Below are 20,467 nucleotides of genomic sequence, written 5' to 3'. Positions count from 1 at the left end.
GAGTTATGATCTTCTGCCTCTCACAGGGGTGGTCTTGGGCTCCAGCCTTGCTCTTTATGTGTCTGCAATCCTCTGTCGAAGCAGATCTCCAATGCTCAGGCTACAGTTGGTCCTTCCCTTCATTCTGGGCATAGGATCTCCCTTGTTTTGTGATCTTGGTGCCCCAAGAGATGTCTGGATCCCTATAAACTGAATCAAGAGCAAACAAACACTTGCCCTTTCTTACATCCATTTTTAATGCTGTTCCTTCTGTTGTTTGCATTCCCAGTTATTTCAAATTTCTAGAAGAGAGTACTATGAAGATGTGTTCTTAGTGTTTTTCAGTGCTAACTGTATCATCCATTACATAATCTGTTATATAATATTCCATAATACATTTTGAATGATACTTTGGCTTGAGGTAACTTAGTACTTTTTCCAACATAAATGCTAAAAGGCAAGGCAATGTCAAACAAATGGAAGCTTTTCAGCATGTAGACGTCTTACAACAGTGGTTTCTATACCTTTATAAATAACTTTATATCTCCCATATGACATGGAAACACATATTATGCAATATTTTATCTTTACTAATACTAAAGCAATGTCCAGTAACTACAGCGGAATCAGCACAAACTAGGACAGATACATGTGTGCATAGCTCAAATAAACAATTTGTTAGAGAAGGATGAAGTGATAATAGTCTTATAAATGGACTGTCAACTACAGCAAAACAAATCAAACTTCACAGTTTTTCCTCAATTATCACTGTTTAATTGCCTGACAGACTTACAGGCTGATACAAGCTTCTGGAGGAAGAGAGCCTCAGAGGATGGGTTAGAATATTCTTGGAGAAAACAACCAGCCTCAGAGGAGACAGCTGCCATTCTGCCATCGGTATCATCATTTGGGAGAGAATTTGCAATTCATCTTTGGAATACACTTAAATGCTCAGAAAAAGAACAGTCCCCATTAGCACTAAATGCTAACAATAATATTTAAGTAACACCACTCGCATGGGCAGTGTGGCTAAGGACCTTTTTCTCTTACAACCTAGAGAAGAGCAGCATCCACAGAAAGACAGAGCCTGCCCAGCCAAAGGGAACTTGCACGGGCTGGAGCCGAGGGGATGTGCATAAAACCAGCAAGACAGAAGGACTCGGGGAGCACGTAGGTGGTGTGTACCAGCAGGAGATGTGAGAGAAAGAACTGGCACGGGGGGGCTGGAAGAGTGAAAATTATGCACCCACATATTTTATTTCTCCTTTTAAGGACAAGTAATGGTTCACATATGCAATGTGACAGATGCCTAAAACAAACTTAAGTCATGGACAACAGTGAAATATGAAGAACATTTAAGCTTAATCAGCAAGATGACAAAGGTCTGTAATGCTATCTGACATCAGGTGACATAGCTGTTAACTGAAAGGATCAAGCAAATGCACCAAGAGCAGTTGACCCAGGCAAGGTGGGAAAAACTGCAGCTGCTGGTTTTGGTGGTGTTCCCCCCCACCAACACACTCCCTTTTTTTCTTTAAAGATTATCCAAGAGAAATGGATATTTTCATAAAGTGTATTTTTAAAATATTGCTCATATAACTGTCAAAAGAGTCATGACAAAAATGCAGCACCAACAACTTACAGCAGTATGCGAAGGGACTCACCCTCTCTAAAACTGAGATTGTGGGATTTTTCAGTGCTGCAAGTCAGGTTGCATTCCAACATGCAGGGCAAGCAAATATTTCACCTGCTAAAGATGATGCAGTCATATTCCACTGAGAAGCTATTTTTTTAAATGGATGCCTAATTTATCTGCTTTAAAGTCACAGAATATTTAAGCATTTCCGTGCTTCCTGCAAATACATAACCTTGCTACACAGTTATATCAGGCTCCGACAAACTCGAGACTCGCAATCAAAACTCTGAAACTCTGATTTGACAATTACAAATGGTCTCTAATTAAGCACCAAGTAGTTAACTTTGACATAACAGTGATCGCATTTTGTGTATCCTGTACATTCAGCACCCAAAGGAATCTCCCGATACTTCTGCAACTCTAAAATTAATTCAGAACTGCAGGCTTCAGGCTTTTGACAATAATTCATCCTGTGATCCTCAGGAAGGCATTTAATTTCCCTGTGCCTTTGTCCCCTACTTGCAATATGTGTAGAAACAATCATTTGAGAGACAGTAGTCACAGAATTAATGTCAATATTTGCAAAGACTCAGTTAGATCCTCAAATACACACATGACATATTAGCACATGAAATGCTGCTTCCATTCATTAAACAACACTCACAAAGTGGTTTTACCCGAAGTACGGTTCCACCAAAGCGTTACCATTCATCCTCTTAGAGGTTCCCTGGCAAACAGCGTAAGATAACATATAGGACACAAAATAAACACATCTTGCAGAAAATCCAGCTGTATCAAATAGATTTAGAGCTGCTGTTACAAGTGTGATCCAAACAATTACGGTTCTTGTGAGCCAAAAATGAATCTGCCAAATAAACTAGAATTTGCAGGAGACTAAGAGGTCTATAGTGCTGGGATGAACAACCTGAGTCTTGTCTTTGGCTTTTTTTTTTCCCCAGAACATCTATATAGTCAATAAACAAGTAAATAAATAAAGGAAACCAAGTCCAGACTGAGAGTTTCAGTATGCCCAGATGGCCCTCAGAGCCACATCTCCTGATCAACCCATGACAGACAAGGTATGCTATCCCAAAAAACCCCACTGCTGCCCGTAATAACCACTCCATGGAGCCTCTCTGCACGGGATGTGCTGAGCAAAGGACCATGCTGCACTTGGATGCGTTCGTAGCATCGTTCTGTCTGTAGGTACCTACAGACAGAGCCATGTCACTGTACTTTCCCTTTTCAGATTATTTGTAGAGTACCATATTTGCAGAAGGATAAGCAGAAATGACCCCAAGTCTATTGATTTTAACTCCCCTGGTTTCAATTATGTGACAAAATTTCAACATTTATAGAAAAGTATCATTCAAAAGAATCCTAAGAAAAAATCCTACTCGAAAATACAATCGTTAGTGAAAGTTTAGACATCTTCAGACTTGAAAATGCTGTCATTACCAAGGAGACCATCTCTGGGAACGGGGAGCAAAAAAGAGCCTTGTTGTGTCAGAAGCAAGATGTTTGCATTTTATTCTTGAACATTCGATTTACAAAACACATTAAGTGAATGGCACAAAATACCCAGAGTCACTTGAGAATTGAGTAGAAGACAAAAACGACTCCAAACAGAGCAGTCAGGAAGGTTCTGCACCAACACCAGTAGACTAAAAAAGACACACAAGCACTGTGGGCTGTAGGAGAGGGACTACTTTTCTAGCTTTAGCTTGGTATTTGCACATCAATTAGTGGAACGGAGCCCTGGCTTATATATGTTTATATAAGAAAAAGTGAAGTAGTTAAAGCAAATACATAAAGTGTGTATGAAACCTCTGGTATGTAATTCCAGAGCATCCTTCCTTGTGTGAAAGTCAGTTATGACGCAAGCACTTAAAAGCCACAGAACTAACGTGGCCTGAGGAGCTTCACAGGGAAGATGCAGCTATTGCTTTGACAGGCAGTATCGGACCTCTTATTCTTTCCACCATGAAAAAAGATATATAAATACTGCACAAAGCTCAACCAACCCTGGCATAACCAACTGCTTTAATATTTAAGTGTTTCAAAAGGCCCCTACACCAGGTCCCTCTGGCACGGCACAAAGCGCCCCACCATGTCCTGTGGGCAGGTTTGTGTTTGGTAACAGGACAGGAGCATTTTAAGCGGCAAGGCGCACAGATAACAGCACAAGACTGCAGGAAGCAGACTCAGCTGCACCGCTCTCCCAAAACACCGCTGCTTATTCCATAAGACGGGGCGCTGCATCCTCAGAGAAATGTGGCAGCCTCCTGAGCTGCGGCACACACAAGGCAAACCAGATGCTCCCAGGGGAGCATTCTAGCACTTCTTTCCAACTTTGCAAAATTTACTATGCAGCAATTTACTAAAATTTTTGCTGGACAGATGTCTACTGTGGTTGCACATAGAGGAAATGAATGGCAGTTTCGAAGGAAATCAAAACCTAGAAAAACAAAGGAACAACCTGTGGTTAAACACAGAAACCCTACAGACAGTTCAGCCTGGCATGAGCAATCACAGTGCTGCCTCCCCTGCCGGCATCCAGTGCCCGCGCAGGCCAGCGCTGCAGGGCCAAAGGGAAAGGCAAAGCGCCCGCACAGTGCAGGAGAGGAGCGCTCCTGCGCGGCCGGCCCTCTGCACGCTCACGCGCAGCAGCACGCTCTGCTGCTCTGCCCGGCTGGCTCTGAAGCCAAATCCAACTCATAAACAACTACAGATGTGGGGATATCAAGAGCTAGTTTCCATTTTGTTCACGTATTCTGAAATCTCCGTGATTTTTAATCCATTAAGATATGTCATGCAAAAAAGCACTCTGTATCGGATCAAATATTCACTAAAAACAACTTTAAGATTATCTCCTCTGGAAAAGCAGCTACTGACCTTACAGAACTAAAAGAAAAAAGGAGTGAAAAAAGAGAAAAACATACACTTACATACCAGCAAATATATGTATTTGCTTAAGATACCAGTCCGTTATAATTGTCAAAACAATCATTTCCACATGTAAAAGCCACAGTTTGCTCACAGGCAGTCCTGAATAACCCAAGCGTATCAAACCAACACAGCTTAACTACCACAAAACGAATGCTGTTTTATATCTACTATTTTTTATTGCTTGGTATTAGCATCATAATAGGCTGGTGATTTTAGGATTTAATATTGAAGGCAGATATGGATACTCTGAGCTGAGCAAATAGTACTGAAAAAAATAACTTGCAAAACAAGACTGCAGGAGTCAGCACCCACACAGACGACAAAGCAAATACTAAACCAATACAGCATTTGAACTCACCACAAGTGCCTCGGGGTCAGATTTACAAATGATGCACTTAAGTGCCTAGTAAGATTTGCAAGAAGTGCCAGCTAGGACAGCTGCCTAACACCTCTGGACTTTGGAAGTCAGCAGCCCTTCCAAGGGTGACAGCCTCTGAGCTGAAATGACTCTGGAGCTGCTGCGGTGCCCGTCTGTACCTGCGGGCATTTCTACAGCCTCCAGGCTCTGCGCCTTGGAGACCATCGCCTGAGCGCTGCTGACCGAAGGACTCGTGTTACGTTTTAAAGTGAGCCTAGGAGATTCTTAGGTAATGATAAAAAACACTGATCTGAAAACCAGACACTGGAATCACTCCTTGCACAGCACCTTTGCAGGGCTAATGCATGAAGTTGATTACAGTTAGCAATTGCCAATGCATCTCTCACAGAGAAACACTTACTCCCAAAAGAATGTAGTGTTTCACAGCACTGCGAGGTATCTTGGAAGACAGAATAGATTCCGTTATCTTCTCCTGAAGCGTGCACTGAGCCTTTTCTTTTTTTTTTTTTTTCTTTTTTAATGGAATGTCAACAGCATTGTAGAAAACTGCTGAAAAGTATCAATTACTGCTACAGTGTTAAATAAAGGAGTACGTGCTGAAGTACAGTTGTAAACACGTACTCAGCAGAACAAGGCGCGTGAAATGAAAGAGAACTATCGCACACATATATGCATTTGTATGAACAGAACCGTGCGCTCACAAAATGTTTGTTTCAAATACAAGAATCCTGGAAGCACAGACCAGACCTTTTGTCAGGGGCTAAGGTATGTTCCTGGGTACACACCAAGCCCAGTTCTATTATGGCAATACTTTCAAAAGCCCAGCTCATTTATCATCTTCTTACCTGACTCTCCAGCATCATCAACTTCCACCACCTACATCCTCCGACCCCCACGAGCTCCCACTTTTACCTAGAAACCTCAGTTTCTTCACAGGTGTCCTCTGTGCCAGTTAACTAGCCGCCCCCAAAGACACAGCCTAAAACACACTCCTGCAGGCTCAGAGCATCAGAGGAAACAGAAGAGAGGGCAGGAAAATAATTGCTATCATGTCTCTTTTTTCTTTGCAATCAGATATTTTTATGAAAGCTGGAAGAATGTAATATGACAGAGATTAATTGGATGAAAACTGGAATTGAATATTGGAAGTTGCATTTAAAATTGCTAAGGAAGGTTGTATGTTTGTCTTTCAAAGGGACAGATATCAGAAAGACAAATAGAATCAACTACATTGGTTTTGTTTTCCTAGGAAACCAAGCAAAATGTTTAAGGATGTTAGCTGCTGTTTTCTAGCAGTGCTTCTTCAAGCTTGCAAAATGCATTGCAAATTGATGTATTTACAAAAATCCCACAGAAGTCAGCAACAGTATTTTTTGTTGAAGATTTCAGCAATCTATCAATTACTATCAATTAGTAAACTGAAGAAGAGAACATAAAAATGCATCAGAGTCCTTTAAGAAGGCTCTGGAATTTATCCCTAGTGGTTTAGACATACCGAACTTCATGGTCACTGCTTCCGCTGATTTTATATGAGTTTTGTGCCAACAATTAAGCACGAAGACCCAAATGTAACTCAGCAACAAAATGCTGCATTTGTTCTTATAACAGTAAAGTCAGAACTAGCTATTAAAAGAAGTTGTAGCAGATGACTCCGTCCTGAAGAATCACAGGCAACAAATTCACAAGGCAGTTTTGTTTCATAACTTAAGTCCTACTTACTCCTTCTTTGTCTATTCTAATTAATCCTTGATACGGAATTAATGTAGAAATCAAATAAAATGCTCAGGAAGCTGCACGAATCAGCTGGCCTGAAAATAAGGATTAAAACCATTAGGTAAATACATTAATTTAGAAATTTTTTGAAATGCATAATGAGCTCCGGTTGAGCAAATGTATAAACAGAAAGTCCAAATGTCCTGACGCCAAAGAAAGGAGCTGCCCCTTTAGGTCTTAAAGTGGTGTTTCACATTAACTTTCCTACAGAAACTTCTCAATAGCAGCAGTCTTCACAGCACATGGCTGATTTCAGTTGGCACTGATGATTACTACATTACAAGTCTATACTTTTTCTTCTCTATTGCATACTGAAAAAATGTGATTACACCAAGTCAGTTAATTGAACATAAACTTGCAGTGGGTATAGAGCACTGAAGAGAAGGAATGAAATTCTTCTAGCATTAGAAAATCTTTAAATGAGAAAGATATTCTGTAATTAATAAATCTAATTTGAAGTGGTACACATTTTGTGCTTAAAAAGCAATGTTATTTCTACAAAGATACACTGGAATGCTCAGACGTACGTATAGAAGAACTTGTTCAGCAGGTGAAATCTGCTCATCAAAGCAAGTTTCCAGGCATACAGCACTAAAACTGAACTGGAACTGGGACCCCGCAACATCACCCTGAGCAATCCGTAAATAAAATACAGATAAACTTAAAATGACTTAATGTGTAAAGAATTACCTGCAAAATCCAGTAGTTTACTAACAGATGATGTAAAGAAAGAAATACGTATTTTCAGAGTTAACTGTCTCCATGTTACTTCCTGTTAATGGCAAAGAAATCAACTAAAATTTTTGTAAGAAGAAAAGCATGAATCAATATACTTGATTCTCTTCACTCTAAACCAAAGCATATCTGTATTAATTACGTACATTATGTATATATATGTATGTAAAATATGAGGGAAAGACCTGCAAGACTTGTCAAATGCAGATATCTCCCTTCTAGAAGGAGAAATCCACAACAAGAACATAATAATTACAATAATAATGATGTGTGACTCTGGACTGAAAAAAGCTCAAAGTATTCTTCAAAATGACATATCTAGACAGAGCAGAAGTGCAGATATCTCAGCATTTTAACAGTTTAACTAACACATATAATCTTTAAACCTGTTCTCTGGCTCACAATCGTTATCTACTGAAATGACCCACCATTTATTAGAGGGGAAAACCTAATTTTAAGAAAGCACAGGTAACTCAAACAATGCATGACAGTTATTTAGCTTCAAGATTATCCTGTCATTTACATTATCTTAGTCACTGAAGGACTCAGCAGACAACTTTAACACTACAACTTGTTAGGTGCCTTAAAACGATAACTTATTTCTGTAGGCATATGCTTCAGGAGAGCACCAGTGTCTTCCTACGTGTCTATTTAGCATCCTCTGTAACAACTGGGTCTTCACAGCAAGCCACACAGGCAAAACTCCCCTTATGAGAACGCACCTCCCAGGTGCATCTTTATAATCTTACTGGGGATTTCACAAGAGAACTAGCCCATACTTCAGATACAACTTGCAGATCAGACTTTATGCACTGGAGGTTCAATCCTTTCCCACTGAGGTCAGCATGATTTCTCCTACTGCTTTCTATCTGAACGGGGTCAAGCGAGATCTGAAAGGTAAAATAATCAAGTACCATGGCTAGGCCTAATTAATATGGAAATACTTTACTAGTTTAGGTAATTCAAATTCTAAACAGTGAATTTAGGCTGGCTACACAGATGTTAAGAAATATTCTGTGTGTATGCATAAATAACAATTTCAGCAAAAGCTGCCTAGAAAGACAATTTTAGAACCAAAATAGCACTACAGAAATTATACAGGGAGATTTCTCTGATTGGATAGTTACAATAATAGCCACAGAAATTTACTCTATATATACTCTGCATAATATGCTGCATTATAGTAGCCTACAGTTAATATTGTTGAAATCAAATTGCATTCCCAGAGTATGCTCATGCAAGATTATCACTTTGTGATTATTTTAATTATCTGCATTATATTGAAAATATTGGATATATTAAAATATCTGATATATTTTGAGCATTCTATACTTTATTATTTCAATTATGTTACCATTATCTTATAATTCTTCACTGATTTTTAAAATAAGTTATTAGCTTTTTAACAGAATATATAGCCAGCTCATCTAACACAGGGATCAGAATTATGCAGTATATTGGAGTACTCTAGTCTAATTTCAGATAAGCATGTATGTGCTTCCCTTAGAGCATTGGAGTGTTTCATTAATTGCAGTGGCTGGCTTGGGGCCTTTTAGAGGACAGAAAAGAGATTAATATTAAAATGTCATCTCCTATTTAGTCTACACGGGACACTGCAAAAAGGAAGTTATCATGAAAGGAAAAGAAACTGGCTGAAATTTTGCTCACTTTGAAATAAGTGTTAGCATTTCTATTGAGGCGAACGGAGTCACAATTTTCACCAGTGCGTTTTCAGCCTTCCAGCCCCCCACTACTGCAAGAAGCATTCAAAAGGTTTTCAAAATCACAAGTAATTAACATTTACGGAAGGTCATCACTCTACACAGTCATCAGAAGCCTTTTTGCCCTATCCGAACGCTCTGTTGAGAATCGATGTGGCGCGTAGAGCTTGCGCTGTGCTGCGCAGGTTTACACGGTCCTTTACCAGGAACACCCCTGATTCGTGTCCGGAAAGGGTGACGAATAGAAAAACAATGTGACACCACTCACTCACAGTCATAAATATCCTGTTAGCTCTTCAGGAATTAAATATGTCCAGTTGCACCTTTGAAATGTTTTGTATAACTGTAAATAACACGCACATAAATTATTTTAAATAAAATAATAATAAGCAATTTGGCAACAATTGGGAAGTGAAGAAAAGGGTCCTGACTCAGAGTTTCAGTACCCCTAGCTTCCTAAGCAGAAAATCCTCGTCCTGCAGCTTCACTGAGCACACTGACTGTGCTGTACCTTTCAGCCACTTCTCTGAGATCCAGTCCTAATACCATCCAGATACCCTAGCTGTGCAGGTGCCTTCAAGAATAAAGTCTTCAACAACAGCCACCTGGAATCCCATTACCTCTACCCTATCTACCTACAAAACAGAGAACACTGCACAGCTTTGCATCTGGAAAGACTATTCGAGTTTCTGTATGCAGGTCTGCAGGAAGGACCACAGGGACTCATTTTGCCTTGGCCCCTCGTGGGCAGCGAGTCCCTTCCACATGGGGCTGCCAAGTTCATTTGGGGAGCTTCTACAACACCCCTATTTTTGTGGCAGTTCTACACCTTAATTACATGTAGTGGGAAGAAGCGCTGAAATAGTTCTGAATCAGCCATTTTTTCATTGCTGACTGTCCCCTTATTCTTGTGCTACGAGACAAAGCAAACAAAGAACAGTATTTATCTTTATTCTATCATACTGCAACATTTGAACAGGGCAAGTGGGAGCTGTCAAACAGACGATTTGATATTGCTACTAGATGATGGACTGGATCAGCCAAAGCAGGGTTTGACTAATAAAGAACAGAAAAAGGACAAAATAATTAATGCATAGCAACATACTTGTACAGAAAATGAATCACTTCAAATTACATTTATATTTCTATCCGACTGCAAGTTTGATATAACACTCTTACATTTCAGTGAGACATTTGACTTTTTACTTCACATTTTGCTTAATAAAATAAAAATGAATACGGTGCATATGCAACAGATTTTAAATGATTGAGTCAAGCAGATAACGGACTCTCACAGGGACTATTTCTCAGCCTTTCGCTATATAACATTTTTACCAGTAACCTGGAAGAAATCAAAATTATCTCTGATAAAAGTTTATGGATGACACAGAAATGGGGCAAGTAATGAATAATAAAGCAGGCAGACAGATGCAGGCAGCTATCAGGTTACAAATCTGGATATGGAGATGAATGTCACTGGACAGGAGTCTACCAAGGGCAGCGATGATGAAAGGTCAGGTCTATGGAGAAGGCTGCAGCTTCCATAGGCAGGAGAAGCAGGGTAGCTGCAGAGGCATGAAAGTTTAAATTATATCACAGTTTGCAGTGTCAGAAAAATAGCATTACAAATAACAAGACTGTATCGGATCTGATACTGATGCTGATGCCAGTTCTTGATAATCAGGAATACCAAACCTGTTCTGGAATCTGCAGTTCCAGAAGAATGCCAAAGTAATCCAAAAGATTTCAAAGAGGACCCACAAGAATAAGGGAAGAGCTAGAAAACACACCTTGGATGGAACCATTGGAGAATGCAGAGTAAAAGGCATGACCTGATCACAATATTTGAGTAGCTATGCATGGAAATGAGATTTGAGAGCCTAAAAGTTAAAATGGCTGGAAAATTAAGTAGGTCAAATTCAGTTTAGAAATAAGGTATACATTTTTCAGCCAATACCCTTCAGCAAGAATTGCAGCAAACTCTTTTCAAAATATTTTCCACCCAAAGATCAGAGAAGCGTATCTAAAATTACAGTATCATTGAAGGCCAGACCAAAATATGCTACAAAACATAACAAAAGTAACAGTTTTAAGGCTTTCTTAAAACTACTACTAAAACTTTGAGCTCCAAGAGCACACACGGAATACATATTACAATGACAGAAAACAGTAAAAATGCATTCCTCTTCCTAAACAGCCATGACCCTTACAAAAATCCGGTCTTTCACCACCAGTATGTTTAGTATGTTTATCTGACAGAGCCACTTATCCGATTAAAGGGAAGCTAAATAAAGGATAAAACCAGCAAGGTTTGTAACGTTTCTTTCAAATCACCTTCTCAAAACATCAGTGGCATACAAAATAACCTAATCTAAGTCATTTTTATTATTTTCAAAACCAAGAATGACTATTTAGCAAAGAATTGTTCCCAAGGATAAACTTAATTTTTCCATCTCTTCTCTTACCATTTTTACATTGCTGCCAACATATTTTAATGGCATCTGTTACTTCATAGATACCATGGAAAACTATGCAACATCTTTGTTTTCCATTTCTTTGGAATGTATTTTTGATGTTTTCATTTATATACATTAAAATGGTTACCCTTTCTTTTGACTTCCTGAATCTGTAAAAAAACTGTTATGGACACATTACAAATACTAAGAAAAACAATCTTACTGTGTTATCTTAGCTAGCGCCTATACAGGGTTTCATTTACAGAATCCATACCTCTCAACTACACATCAAATATTTAGCTAAAGACTTTTTATTTATTTTCAGCTAAATATACCACAGTGAGTTCATTAGCTCTCTCCATGGTAGAGTGATGCAGGATACTTCGGCTGTTTTTTTTTATTAACTGATAGACAGAAGGATTTTAATTTATATTGGCTTGCTTGGAGAATTGTTTTTATCAGCACCCCAACTACACAAGCACTTAGAAAAAACACTGCCCATGATCCGTAGGTACGTCATCTCAGAGATGTTCCTAGAGAGCAACCAAAATCACTACATACAAAACACACAATTTTTAGTTATGACAAACAAAACACATGAATGAAAAGAATACAAGGGGAATTTTAACAGGAGGCTGACTGCTACTTCCACAGCTGATGCATCAAAAGGGACCATAGTGTCTCAAAACTGGAGACCACGCCTTGCAACGACACTCTCCAAGCATTCAATCCAGTTCATTTACACATCAGAACGAAATCTTCCCTGATTGTCACTAAAGCAATTACTGACTGAAAGGCTCTTAGATGTGAAAGCAAAAGGGATAACAAGATGGGACGACTAGACGCTGCAGTTGGATAAATTAAAAATCGGCACCGGTTTCCAGCACGGAGACGGTGATCACTGACACGACGGCCAGGGGAGCGACGCAGGGAGCGGGCAGACCCAGGCCCAGCACAAGCTGCCGATCTCCGTGTGTGTTCACGGAGTCGACCGGTCCAGCCTGCCGAGGTCAGAGCCTTGAACCCTGCCAGCAGGACAGCTCTAAGGTAGCAAGACAGGCCAACAGTCATGCCAAATGGGACGACTGAACATCCTCCAAAAGTAAGTAGCTGAAATCCCTTTCTTTCCACTTTCATAGGGCACGCTTATGCACTGTTGATTTACATTCTGCATTTACCAACTTGGATAGTTTTTCCTCTCCTTCAGCTCCTATATCCTTCATTCAGGGTCTAACCGAAAGTCAGCAGGAAGCACTGTGGTATCTCCCTTACAGGAGTAACAGAGGCATATTGCTAACCAGTGATAAAATGATTGACAGGACATTGCAGATAATTTCATATCTACAGTAAGGTGCACAGAAGAAAATGTGCAAATAGTATTTTCTACTTCCGAGGCTACATTTTTATTTTTACCATCTCCAAATGTTCCTATATTATCCTTTTCTCCCCGCTGCTCCCAGAGTCCAGGAAAGAACCTTCACCAATTTAACCTCAAGATCAAATAAAAGCAATATCTATGTTACATTCAGCTATACCCGTTACAACACCTAATCCCTGGAGAAAGCCATTGTTATTTAAACATTAATAACATGATTGTCTCTTTTTATGTAAAAGGAGCCTGTGGCAAGTAGGTTTTCTGAGATTCCATTTTCTGCAATAGCTCCCCTGCTTAAAAGGAAGTAGTCGAACCGACTGCGGCTGCTGTTAACAGGCCCTTTAAAAGCATCATCTATGTTCAAAGATGCACTTCAGACACCTAGCAGCATAATATCTCCATTTCGGGTTTAAGAACATTACTAGCCTTTCTTCTTATGACAACAATTATGAGATGCAGATGTTCCCTTTATATCCCTCTGCATGTATTTAGAGGTACCACTAAAACGTCAAAGCCTGGACTTCTCCTCTTATTTGCTTCTCTTTCATTTTCAACCTATTTTATTTTTAGCAAAGCATATTTCATTTTTAGCATATTTTTACCTTTCAAATCTAAAACTATCCAAAGTGATGTTTCAAGAGAAAGAATGGAACATCTTGGCTTAAAAAAAAAAAAAAAACTTGTGTGGTTACTCTCTTGATAAATTCTAAGGATTCACTTATGAAATCTAAAAAAAAAAACATGCTGGGTTTTACAGAAAAGTAGGAAGCGAGTAAAAGAGCACATTCCTAAGCAATTTATGGACGTGAGGCTTCACTGACAGTGAAAGAAAGTTCACAGCAGCTGCCCATCTGCTAGGCTGCCCTCGGAGCTGCCAACCCAGCCTCAAACCATGAATGAAGAAGACAGTTCAAAAGTGATGATGGGCAATGGACTTTGGGCAGCTGCTAATTAACTGCAAAAATAGAAGACAAGAAGGTCCCTCTCAGGGAGCAGCGCTCTTGCTCAAAGAGGTATGGTGGGATCAGCCGTTGCCTATCCCTACCCAGTTAAGGTGGACTTTCTTCCAGGAATTTTTTCTTTCGGTAGGAAAACTCTTACACTCCTTCGGGTCAAGTATACAAGCATTTTTCCCCTGACCTTTAAAAAGCTCTTTTTAAAACTTGCTACAAATACTACAACTGCTTCAGCATCAAACAGCTCTCATGTGAGATGTATAATAGCTGGTTTTCCTACATCCTGTATATCCTGCTAATTAAGTAACTCTATTGGGAATGTTTTGCTGTGGGGTGTTTAACTGAGAAATGCCAGATGTCCATAGCCTGGTAATGCCACCGTAGCTTGCGTGAAGGAAGGTAGCCCAGTATCTGTGGCCCATAGCCTTACAAGTAAAATTGTAGATTAGTTCAATCAGTGCAGCAGGTCTTTCCCTAGACTCAGCACAACGGAGATAAAACAGAACTAAACAGCCAAATCCTCATTGTTTTAATAGTGACCTTGAAGCCCAAATTCAAACACAAATATCATCAGTATCTATTCTTTCAGCAGAAGTAACCGCTACCACAGGACCAAGAAAATACCAAACCAGAAAATTACTCATATACCCCCTCTGCTTGTTCATCAACCTCGTGGAGGTCTAAAATATTGCAGAAATAAGTGCAGTGCAAACTAAGAGGATGAACGATATCCTCTATGTTACTGGATGACTGAACCAAACTGAAAAGAAGATTGAAAAGTTCTTCTCTATCCCACAGACCTAAAATAACCAGCAAGCATTCCTCATGAGCAAAACACGGCCATGCTTCAGCCTAATCTAAGATGTAATTTGCTTATATCAATCTACAGAGAATAGCTTCATCAAAGCTGTTTCAGGATGTTTGAACCTAAATTACCTTGCATCTACATGAATACTAAAAAGCAGATTTGTTTATTTATTTATTTAAATCAACTAATGTCAGGAATAATTTGAGTCCCGCAATGTAGTAGTCAAGCAAGGTAACTAAAGGCTGGTGGTGGTACTGTATCAAATGCACATATCCATCAAATCCTTGAATCCACCCAAAGAAATATCTTTTCTCAAATCTTTTCTCCTTGTGGTCAAACTCTTTCAGTCCATGTTTTAGATTCTAGTGTTTCTATTCTGTTTTGAGTAAAATGAGCTAGAACACCTTTTTACCATCTACCTGCCTATTTTTTCATAGAGTAGATGTCTGTATATGCTTTATTCTGTAGAGATAGTCAGACAGAATATTAAAATAATGTGATCAATCTGAGATTACTGATTTCATTGAATGCTGGATTCATTGTTCTAGAGAACAGACATTAAAAAATGTGCAGTCCCTTCCTACAGACCCTCTCCATTTTGTCTCAGTGGACCTAGGGAATGACTTATACCCATCCCGTGCACAGCCCTGGCCTTTGCAGCAACTCTGGTGGCAACATGAGCATCAAAACCACACGGTACAACTGATGTGCCAGTCCTGACCACACTGTCATGGGGCGGCAGGAGTCGTGAGGAGCTGCCACCCATCGAAAGCCACCGTCCGTGGGGGTGGCAGCGGCAGGTTAGCTCTTGGCAGAGCGTTCTGAATTCCCTGAGCCAAATTCCCTCTGAATTCCCTCTCCAGCTGGGATAACAGCCACTGCACTCGAGGTGTCACTGCGGGTTTTAAATTATTACCCATGAAGGCGAGATCTCACTGTGCTAGTGCTCCGCAAACACACAGGAAGGCATGGACTTTCCCTGGCAAGTTTATCATTCAAAAAACAAGGACAAAGGAAGAGGAGGAGGAAATACATAAGAGGTAGATTTTAACGTTTCTTAAAGCTTTCTGTCTCCAAGCACTTCATGCCAGTGCCTCTGAACAGTTGCCCAAGCTAATGAGCAGAGGACAGCTGTAAGCCAATGGCCCATTTCTCTGTCTTACTCAAACTACCTGTAGTGACATCTGTATTTAATGGTTGAGAACCATCCACTGAGAAGAGATCAACTTCCAATAGAGGCCTTTTAAAGCCCCATCATTACAGAAACTGCATTTCTGTTCCCTCAAGAAAAATCGCTGCCCATGGTTCACACCTGTCCCTGACCAAGGAGTTTTACCCAGTTGGGTGATGGCAGGATTTAACACTGAACTGTCCTCTCACTCTTTCATTTCATTTTTTGGTTAGATAATTCTGTTATCACAACTCAGATAGTGTGGAATCTTATCAACTGTCCTCTAAAGAGCTAGCACTACAATAAAATTTCTCTCTTTACCCTCCATGCCCAAAATCCCCTGCTTTTTCTTCACACGGAGCAGTACAACATAACATGCACATGAACACAACAAAAGAACACCGCACGTATCTGGGCATGAGCACAGATGTTCATACAATTTTCCCATAGATACAAATATTCTCCTGCAATACTAGCTGTACATGACAAACGCTCTTCCCACTGTTAATGCATCATGCAAGACGACATGGACTTCATGGCTGTAGACCTGCCACAGTAACCAGAATCCTGGAATAGCAATTATACAAGTCATAAAAGCAAGTTTGCTTAACAGGAATACAGTACTACAAACAGACCAGACTATGTCAATATACAGAAGTTAACCTTCTTGGACAAAACTGATGTTTTGAATTTAATTCTTGCTCTACTGGTGTGTTTTGCCGCTCAGTTCCATGGGACACAGTATTTCAAGTACTATGTCTCACTGGAAGACAGAGCTTTTTAAGTCAACGAGCATTAAATTTTTCCCTCTTACAATTATAATTAATTACAAAACACTGCATATTAATAATAAAGTTTAGCTCGCAATTTCTGCTAAAACCTGAGAAGTATTGACTGCAACATATTAACTACTGCAAAATGCACCTTATTGCATTCTGCCTGAAATTCCCATGTAACGCCTATTGGTGGACATATTTTCCCTTTGCCTGCTTTGTGCACTACAGTCACGTATTTTGACTTAGCATTATGCTAGATTCTCACCTCTGTTTCAAGCCATCAGCTATGTCATACCCACACAGATGTTTAAAAATACACTGGGTTTCCTATAAGGCAATGTTGGTACTTAAAAGCAACCTCGTGAATATGTCACAGACAGAAAGGAAGCAGGACGGAACAAAGAGAATGTAAATACTTTCATTCTGCATTCTCTTGTGACCTTTATCAGGAATACATCAGCTTTTAAAAATCAAGCATTACAGACTGGCTGCCTTGGAGTGAAGATAAATTTCATTTCATAATTAAATTTCATAATTCAGATGTCCAGGGAGTGCATATATGAGATCCAGACAGAGTTGTCAGGTACAGGTGAAAAAAAAATCCCCATTTCTTTGATCACAGAAACAAATCTATCCACAGTATTTACACATTCAGAACAAGTAATGAAGTATGAGTACCAACTCATAACCTGTAAATGAGAAACCTTATTATACTATGGCTATAAAGCTGGCATCAGTGGTACCTGATGACTACCTGATTCATTTTAACAGCTTCCAAACGTGGATCCACACTGCTGCTTCTCTCTTTATTCAACCCCAGCCTCAAGCCTTTCATTGATCAATCTCAGTCTCTTTTATTTATTTATTTACCTATTTATGACTGCCAACGTAGCTTAGAATTATCCCCGGCACCTGCACCTGGCACATGACATAACCGCTACCCAGGGCAGTCCGTCCTGAGCTCGGGTGTCTCTTCGGCTGCGGACACCGGGAGCGCCCCAGCGCGGGGGGCAGGAGGGGGCCGAGGCAGCGCGGCAGCCGCGGGGGCCGCGCGCCTCCCGCCGCCGTCCCCGTGGGCACGGGCTGGATCCGCGGCCACCGCAGTGCCGGGGGCAGCTCTGCTCGCCCCTCCGCACGCCGAGGCGCCGCTGCGGCTATTGTGCTGCAGGGGCACCGGAGCCTCCCGCCGCCGCGTCCCTCCCTCCCTCCCCGGGCACGGCGCGCCGACCCGCGCGGCTCTTACCCTGCTCGGCGCGGGCGCTCGGCAGCAGCGCGGCCATCACCGCCAGCAGCAGTGCGGCCTCGGCCAGGGCCGCCCCGCCGCTCCGCGGCCCGCAGCGGCCCGGGCCCCGCGGCGGCGGCGCGGTGCCGGGCAGCCCGCCAGGCCCCGCGGGGCGCGCCCCGCTCCGCCCGCCGCCCGCTGCCATCTGCGCGCCTCGCCCGGCCGCGCCGCGCCGGCCCCGCGCTTCAGCGCGCAGCGCCGCCCATGGCCCCGCCGGCGCGGGGGCTGCGTGCTCAGAGCAGGGGCTGCGAGGGGAGGCGGCGGCGGCGGCAGCGGCGCGGGAGGAGGAGGAGGAGCGGGGGGGCCCTCATGGTGCCGTGCGGCCGTAGAAGGGGCTCGCGCTGCGATGGCCCCGCTGCCCGCCCCCGGCAGCGCCGAGCGGCCACGCGCGGAGCCCCTCAGCGCTGCGCGGCCGGGGGGCGCCAGGGGGCAGCAGGCGCGAGCGGCCGTTGGGCGGGAATGGCCGTTAGGCGCGAGGGGCCCTTGGGCGGGAATGGCCGTTAGGCGCGAAGGGGCAGCGGGCGCGAGCGGCCGTTGGGCGGGAATGGCCGTTAGGCGCGAGGGGGCAGCGGGCGCGAGCGGCCGTTGGGCAGCCTTGGGGGAGGAGGGGTGGTTGGGGATGAGGGCAGCCCAGGGCAGCGCGTTACTCACAGATATCACAGCCCCCTCAAAGCTTCCTCAGCCCAGCCCGAGAGCATCAGTGAATCTCATCAGGCCAGGGGCTGCCGCAGCCCCTCTGAAGAGCTGCCTCAACAGCAGTCACTGCAACCAGTGCTGGAGTGAGGAGAAAGACTACAGCACCTGCCCTTCAGAGACCTGGACAACTTGTTTTCAAACAGTTGTGCCTCAAGAGCTCTTGGGGTCAACCAAGAGCAATCACGAGTGCAGCCAAGAAGCAGGGAGGGTAGGGGGGAAGCAGCAAGGGTGGCTCCAGGGAGTTGTTTGTGAGGGGGAAAGGGGCAGGTCAGCTCTTGGATAAATTCTTACAGATCAACATTGAGGTAAAGTGACCACTGTTTACCTACAGCTACCCTCGGATGGAGCTTACTACGTTCTGAATGCTACGCCTGCTCCATAGGTCCCTCCGTGGGTGGTTTTACTCCCTTTCTCCTCAAATCATTAATTCTCAACATGCAGAATTAGCTACCAGCTGGTGACTCCTACCACTAACTGGTAACCAAGAGAAGATGGCACTTTTTTACACCAAGAGGTAAGGGAAAGCTTACTGAGCAGGCCACGCTCCTGAGGGCCAGCATTTCAAGCAGGGCCCTCTCGTGGTGCCTTTTATAAACTGCAAAAAGCACTAAAGAATTTGTGGGGGTTTTTTTTCCTCCTAGTTTGTCATAACTAATCTTTATAATAGATGCAATAATAAGTTGTGATTAAGAGCTAGACCAGGGGAAAAACTAGTCTTTATTATACATTATATAATACCAATTAAATCATAAATCTGTAACAGATGTTAGTCCCAAAAATTAAAAAGACCTATAATGCCAGAAAAATGAGTAGATAGTTGATAAAACTAGTCATTTTTCCCTACCTGTAGTTAGCTACTTCCTAAACCAACCTTTCCAGATCTTCATTTATGATAATTTCCAGCTCACGGGAGGACATTTGTGCATCCCTCCTCTGCACTAGTATTTGTTTTCCTAGCAACTGTGCTGGTGGGCTTTGCAAATGCTGCAGGGACTTCTTTGCAAGCAGCACACATGGTGCCCATTACTCCCTTACACAACTGGAGCAGGAAGTGGAGAGCATCTATTTGTAAACCAGCAACCCCTGGCTGTGAAATTCTTCACCCTGGCAAGCAGCCTATATATATATATATATATATACACACACACACATATATGTATACACACATCCCCCTCCCAGAAGGGATCTTGTGCTGAGTAAGAATCAAAGCTGTCTCATGCCAGTAAAAAATCTTGTACTGACTAAGCATCTTTATTTTGTTGATTATTTCACCTATGTGACCAGTATGGCTCTAGTTGAAGAATATTATTCTGTGCAACCTAACAATAAAACACCCACAATGAGACAAAAATTCACATTTTCATGGACTGTGCAGATCAGGAGGTTGCAGACACCTGTGTGATCTTGGTAGAAACAAGGAATAAAACTTGGGTACCAAAAAGGATGTAAAGGAACATAGGGGTCACTTGACATTATTATTAGTGGAAAGCAAGACTGGAAAGGGTTTCACCACACTCCCTAAGGCAACCCCAGGCAGCCTTTTCTTGCTTACTAGTTGCTTCTAAAAACCAAGATTATGAAAATACATCAAGATACTGGCACTATTTTCTACGGGAAGTGCAAGATACAGATATTACTAGCAACATGCATTTAAAAGTCAACACAGATAAGCCTAAATGCAAAGAATGAAAAGTAATAAAGGTGTAAAAGAAAAAAAAAAAGAGGTACATTAGAGATGTCTGGAGAAACCGTTCTCATATATTCCAAGGGGTAAT

General features: G+C 42.0%; 1 protein-coding gene across 1 annotated transcript in view; it reads right to left on the bottom strand.

Moving 5' to 3' along the window:
• The window catches only part of KIAA1549L (KIAA1549 like), an 88,329-nt gene extending 70,188 nt beyond the window's left edge, over window positions 1-18,141 (bottom strand). Inside the window, exon 1 of the mRNA XM_088525700.1 lies at window positions 17,958-18,141. Coding sequence (XP_088381826.1) covers window positions 17,958-18,141 — 184 coding nt within the window. The remainder of the gene's footprint in view (window positions 1-17,957) is intronic.
• Window positions 18,142-20,467: the final 2,326 nt, after the last annotated feature.

This window comes from Tinamus guttatus, unplaced genomic scaffold (assembly GCF_059628265.1).
Source record: "Tinamus guttatus ecotype Peru unplaced genomic scaffold, ASM5962826v1 Tinamus_guttatus_pri_ptg000240l, whole genome shotgun sequence".
NCBI classification, from domain to species: Eukaryota; Metazoa; Chordata; class Aves; order Tinamiformes; family Tinamidae; genus Tinamus; species Tinamus guttatus.
This window is presented reverse-complemented; position numbering and strand designations above follow the sequence as displayed.